We start from the raw sequence: 6,204 nt of genomic DNA, 5'->3' as shown, positions 1-6,204 counted from the left end.
GAGGGAGGGAGGGAGGGAAGGAAGGAGGGGAAAGAAAGAAAAGAAAGAAAGAAAGAAAAGAAAGAAAGAAAGAAAATCTCAAAACTCCATCCGCACAGGCTCACTGTCATTCCCCAGGCATGTGTCTGACATTCTGTGACATTTCACACAGCAGTTACTGACTTGGTCATTTTCCAAGTTTCCATCTTCATCATTTTGTTTTCCTTATTTGATATTGACATTTTCCCCCAACAATTATGTGCTCAGATACCAGGATGTGAACATGAGTTCATGGTTTTTCTAGGATGATTACCAAGTTCTAATGCATTATCTTCACTTATTAAAAATGTATTCTAATAGACTTCTCAAAAATTTCATTGCAGTAAATATTCATCTTCACACTGGCTTTTGCCTCAAGGGTCAGCAGAAGTCTTGGTGGTTTCTTGTACGAAATTCCCATTACTTGGTTGGCCCATTTTTACCCAAAGGAACAGTTTAATGAGGTTCACCCTAATCCTAACAGAGTAGTAAGATTCAGATGGGCATAATAATGAATGCCCATCTCAACTCACTGTTGCTTTGTGCAGGCACGATGATGTATTTTCTATATTGAATCATTTGTTCATCACAACCACCATTCCATTGTGCAGATGAAGGAACTGAGGCTGGCTGGGTTCAGGGGCTCACGCCTGTAATCCCAGCACTTTGGGAGGCCGAGGCAGGAGGATCGCTTGAGCCCAGGAGTTTGAGACCAGCCTGGGCAACATAGTGAGACCGCATCACTACAAAAAAATTAAGAATTAGCTGGGTGTGGTGGTGCTTGCCTATAGTCCCAGCTACTTGGGGGGCTGAGGTGGGAGGATCACTTGAGCCCAAGAGGTCGAGATTACAGTGAGCTATGATTGTGCCACCGCACTCCAGCCTGGGGAACAGACAGGCTGTCTCAATAAAAAAGTAAATTAAAAATAGAAACTGAGGCCCAGAGGCCAGGCACAGTGGCTCACTGGGCAGTGAAATTACGCTTGTAATCCCAGTACTTTGGGAGGCTGAGGCGGAAGGATTGCTTGAGTCCAGGAGTTCAAGACCAGCCTGGCCAACATGGCAAAGCCACATCTCTACTAAAAATACAAAAAATTAGCCAGGCGTGGTGGCGCACGCCTGTAACCCCAGCTACTTGGGAAGCTGAGGCATGAGAATTGCTTGAACCCGGGAGGTAGAGGTTGCAGTGAGCCAAGATTGTGCCACTGCACTTCAGCTTGGGCAACAGAACAAGACTCGGTCTCATAAAAAAAAAAAGAAACAGAGGCCTAGAGAGGTTTGAGACCACATGACTGAGGAGGGCCATCTCTCAGCAAGGGGCCTGTGTCTCATGCATTCCCCACATCCCCTACCACTGCCCAGGCATGAAGAGGAGTTGTGTCAGTTGAAAGACATGCTGGTCACCCATCAGGCATTACCTGCCTCACACTTGGTATGGCAGGACCGGGTAGTAATGATCCAATGCAAACCACCCCTGCCAATCTGTCTGACCTTTAACATCTTGCTTTTTGCTTCTCATAAACCACCTTTGAAAGCTGCATTCTAACTGACCTGCACAGAAAGGCAGAAGAATAGAGGGACGTGAATATCTGAGAACTATTCTGATACGAAAAAAAATCTGCTGTGATCACGTCTAGAAGCTCTAATCAGAGCCACACACAACACAGACTGAAGGGAATTTCCATGGGCCCATCCAAGCCCCAGCAGGGCTCAGCTAGACCTAGGGCAAGGAGCTCCGCGATGAGGAGAGGTTGACAGGTAGGAAGGAGGCAGAAAATCCACACTGGCCACCCAGGAGTTGAGCTAGGTGGCCCAATCCAATGCTATCAAACATCCCAGCCCCCCAACCCTGGAGGTGTGGTCCCCAGACAGCAAGGCTTCAGGAGAAGAACTAGTAGGCTCAGCCTACTAGCACATCTTCCCAGCAGGAGCCTGAAATACTTTTTCAAGAGCAGACTCAATCAGATGCACACTGCTGGTAGAGAAGGGCCCCTGAGGGTACTCTTCCAGATGCAAGAGGCCTATGGCTTTGGGAACTTGGCCTTGGTATCTTGCTTCATAATAAGCAAGTCCTTGAGATATCACTGACTTTCAGCATGAGACTGATCTGCAATTACGTAGCAATGGGTTTGGGTGTGAGAGGATCGGTGCGCGTCATCTGACTCTTCCTGGTGTGTAAGCTCCAGGTATCCACGACTATGTCTGGGCCTCCCTCCCCACTTGTCCCCTGTAATCCAGACTAGAGCTGGGCATTGAGCATGAGCTCAGGAGTTACCTGGATGGTGTCTGATAACCCAGCTTGCACTTAGGCCTCCTATCAGAAGCCCTTTACTCCAATGGGAAGGAGGCTTCTAACCCAGACACCATGCACTCTGTAGCCCCTCTTCCCGGGACGCTGTAGGAGAGGCTGAAAGCCAGCCGCCGGCCCACCCACCTACCTACCTGCCGCAGAGCCTCCATCTCCTCACTGGCCGCCTTCTTCTCAGATGTGCTGCTCTTGAGCTTGGACTCAGCCAGTTCCACCTCGGTCTGCAGCTTGTCCAGCTCAGAGATGACCTGGTCGCGCTCACTCATGATGAGCTTGTACTCGCTGTACACAGCATCCCGCTCCTCCCTGTATTTCTCCGACTCCTTCGCTGTCTTCACCTGCGTGGTTCTCAGCTCGGTCAGCTCTGACTGTAGCAGCTCCATCTCCCACTGCAGGTCCTTGTTCTGCGCTGTGGCCTTGTTCAGCTCATGGTGGATCGCCTCAAACCTGGGGAGAGAGGCGGCGAGACGTGGGAGGGGCGGGGGCCCTGCCCGGTCAGTGGCCGGCTGCGCTGCTGCCTCCCGCCAGCTCTGCTGTGCTGGACAGTCAAGCGTGAAGTTTCAAGTGAAGTCACTCTCTCCACCCCCAAGAGAGAAAAGTCATGGAGTACCAGTGCCCCCAGACCTGGAATTTTTCTCAGCCCTTTATAAATGCCAGGAGTTGAACTGAGGACATCATGCCCTCCGCTCCACTAGAAACAACAGCGTATTTCTCCCACAGTCAAGCCACATTAATTTTAAAAAACAATAAAAACAAAACAATGCCAGGATAACAGCATAAAGAGGCCTTAACGATCATTTAGTCAAACCGCCTCATTTCACAGATACGAACAGTACAGCCCTGTGACAAGGTCATCAAGTTCGCTCGAAGAGCACAGCTCGGTCCTTCCAGGCCGGGGGGCATCTTCCACACAGGCAGCCTGCAAATCAGAGCCCATGGCTCCAGACCAGCAATTCTCAGTATGGTCCATAGACGCCGGGTCTGCATGGAGCTCCATTACCCAAAAAAAAGTATATTATCTGATGATTTATGTTTGGGAAACTCTGCATCTTGGCTGCCTCTTGGAGAGTCTATCTACTGCACACCACCACATTGAAGGCTCTGAGAAGTCCTGCCGCAGAGACATCTGTCTGGGTTCAACCTGGCAATGCTCAAACCTATTTATCGCCAGAGAGCACTTTTCATGTGAAACTGATAAATGCTCCAGAGAACTGGTGATTCACAGGCACATACTCTACAAAACACTGTTTGAGGGCATATATCACATCTCTAAAGATAACAGAAGACACACGCCCCAGATAATTAACTTTCCTATTTGCTAGGTGGGTGACTGCCACAGAGGGGAGAGGCACATGGCAGGGACCAAAGAAACAGGACGCTCAGAACACACCAGTATTTATTAAGCATTGTGTAGCGCAGTTAATACAGCAGACCTGAAATTTCTACATCCTCAGAAAGGCCCGCTTGCAAGGCTAACCACTGAATGGTGTCTGTGAACCTGAAGGTAAACAGGGATGTTCAGATGGGAGGAGGAAGCCATGATTCCCAAGACAGATACGGTGTCAAAAAAAAAAAAGTTTCCTGGTCAGAAGCATTTTTTGATTGAAAAAGCACAGTAACTCATGCTTTTCTTATCACCTGGAGGTGGCTGGGAATCTTACAAGACCCATTTGCCCCCAGCCCCCCGTGGCCCTAGCCCTACCTCCTCAGGGAGAGGGCACACTGGTGCTGTAGCTGGATGGCCGTGTCCCTCTGCTGGGTCAGCATCTCCGTCTGCTTCAGCAGCCGCTGGTTCTCCTCCCCAAGCTGCTCCAGGCGGCTCAGGTCTGCATTGTGGATGGCGACTTTCTCACTGTACCTCTTCCGCAGGGCGTCATAGTCCTTCTTGACCACCTCCAACTTGTCCATGGCCGTGTCATACAGCTTGTTGAGAATCTCAGATGACCCGTTGTGCTTCAACACCTGGAGACCAGAGAGTCCCACTTACCAAAGGTCTGGGGGAGGTGGTGGAAGAGACCTCCCACTCTCACTTTTGTCTGTCTGAGGGTGGGACTGATGACAAGGGGGGGTCACCCTAGGGCTTTTGAGAGTCTTGAGGTCCAATTCTCCAGGCCTTGCAGTCACACTGGGCTGATTCATTTAGATTCACTCAGTCACAAGTATTTACTAAGTATTGTGTAGAACAGTTAACACAGCTAACCTGAGATTTCTATATCCTTAGAAAGACCTGCTTGCAAGGTTGACCCTACTGAATGGCGTCTAGGAACCCAAACAGTAAACAGTTCTCTAGGCTGATGTAAAACTTTCTTCCAGTGATATAAGCAGCTCTGGTACTGAGCCTGTACAAACAAAGTGGCTTATGCTGAACACCTGCTTTCTTCTGGGAGTACAGAATCTGGGTACATGCTAGGCAGAGGTACCCACATGACCAGCCCCCAGTAAGACACTTGGGCACTGAGTGTCTAACAGGCCTCTGTGGAGGCCAGCACTTCTCGTGTGTTGTTGGGATTCCATTCTGGAGGAATTCAGTGCATCTGGTGAAACTCCACCAGGAGAGGACTCCTGGAAACTCGGGCCCAGTTTCCTTTGGACTTTGCCTCACGCGCCATTCCCCTTTGCCGACTTTGCTCTGTGTATGTTTGTTGTAATAAATGTCAGCCATTGAGTATAATTACATACTGAATCTTGTGAGTCCTCCCAGAAAGTCACATAGCCCAGAATCAGGTTTTGTAAATCGGACCTAAAGACTCTCAAAAGCCCTAGGGTGACCCTCCACGGTGTGGGTGACCCTCCATGGTGTAGGGTACCCTCGCATCCCATGCAAATACCTAATATGTCTAGCACTGTTCTAGGTGCTGGTGATGCCAGACAGGACAGAAAGAGGCTGTGACCTGTGGGCCTTTTATCCTAATTTGGAGGGTGTGGACACACAGGCCAAATAAAGTAACTTCAGAGCAAGGTAAGAACTATCAAGAAAATAAAAAATAAAACAGTATAATGGGCTGGAGAGAGCCATCTGAGTAGCAGAGCGGAGGACTGTGAGGGAGGCTAAGGCTGAAGAGGCTTCTTGAAGAAGGTGACTTCAGAATTCCGAGGCAAATGAAGAAGAGCACACCGGGCAGAGGGGAGGGCAGGGGCAAAGGCCCAGAGGCAGGGCCTGCAGGCGTGTTCCAGAGATAAAGAGAGGGGAGGGGCAGGGCGGAGTAGCAAGAGCCCAGTGCACAGCAGCAGGTGGATTCAAAGGGGACCTGGGGAAATGGGCATGGGCATGGGGGTGGCCATGGCTGCAGGGCTCACAGTGAAGACGGTCTCCTGAGTGAGACAGGAAGCTGTGGAGGGTTTTAAGCTAGACAGCATTCTACTCTGAATGACAGGCACTAAAGTTCATTTGCGGTGCTGTTATAGAGAAAAAAACAAACCAAGAAGATGAGTTAAGAGGTTGCCAGGGGGCTGCTGGCTTCGGCTAAGCACCTCATGGGATCTGAGCCCTGGGGTGAGTCACTCCACCTCTCTGGGTTTCAGCTTCCGGATTCCTCAAATGCCAAGGCTAGACCAGGTAAGTTTGTCTGGCCCTTCCAGCTCCAACAGCCGAGGAATTCCCTGGTTCATTCAGTGGGGGCCTGGGTTATCAAGTGTTTGCAGCCTAGAGAACCAGAACCTGGGACGATGGAATATTCCCTTTGGAGTTAGGGTCAGCCCTCAAAAAACATGAAAAACACAAAAAGCAAAAGAGGGTTTAATTTAAAAGTCAGAACCATAGCAACAAGAAAGTAAGCTCCTTCCTCTAAGGCCTAAGCATTAGATCCTAGGACTGTTGACTCTTAAAGAGGAAGTCAAGGAAGAGGGAGAAATGGAGGGATGGAGGGAGGGATGGAGGG

At 49.8% G+C, this 6,204-nt stretch overlaps 1 protein-coding gene across 4 annotated transcripts in view; it reads right to left on the bottom strand.

Annotated features, from left to right (window-relative positions):
* DLG5 (discs large MAGUK scaffold protein 5) overlaps positions 1-6,204 on the bottom strand; it is a 136,660-nt gene that overhangs the window by 49,442 nt on the left and 81,014 nt on the right. For all 4 annotated transcript variants that reach the window (XM_017871433.1, XM_017871435.1, XM_017871434.1 and 1 more), the window contains 2 exons: positions 4,029-4,288; positions 2,461-2,773 (listed from right to left, as the gene is read on the bottom strand). In XM_017871433.1, the coding sequence (XP_017726922.1) occupies positions 2,461-2,773; positions 4,029-4,288 (573 nt within the window). The remainder of the gene's footprint in view (positions 1-2,460; positions 2,774-4,028; positions 4,289-6,204) is intronic.

This window comes from Rhinopithecus bieti, unplaced genomic scaffold (assembly GCF_001698545.2).
Source record: "Rhinopithecus bieti isolate Rb0 unplaced genomic scaffold, ASM169854v2 scaffold_4781, whole genome shotgun sequence".
NCBI lineage: Eukaryota > Metazoa > Chordata > Mammalia > Primates > Cercopithecidae > Rhinopithecus > Rhinopithecus bieti.
This window is presented reverse-complemented; position numbering and strand designations above follow the sequence as displayed.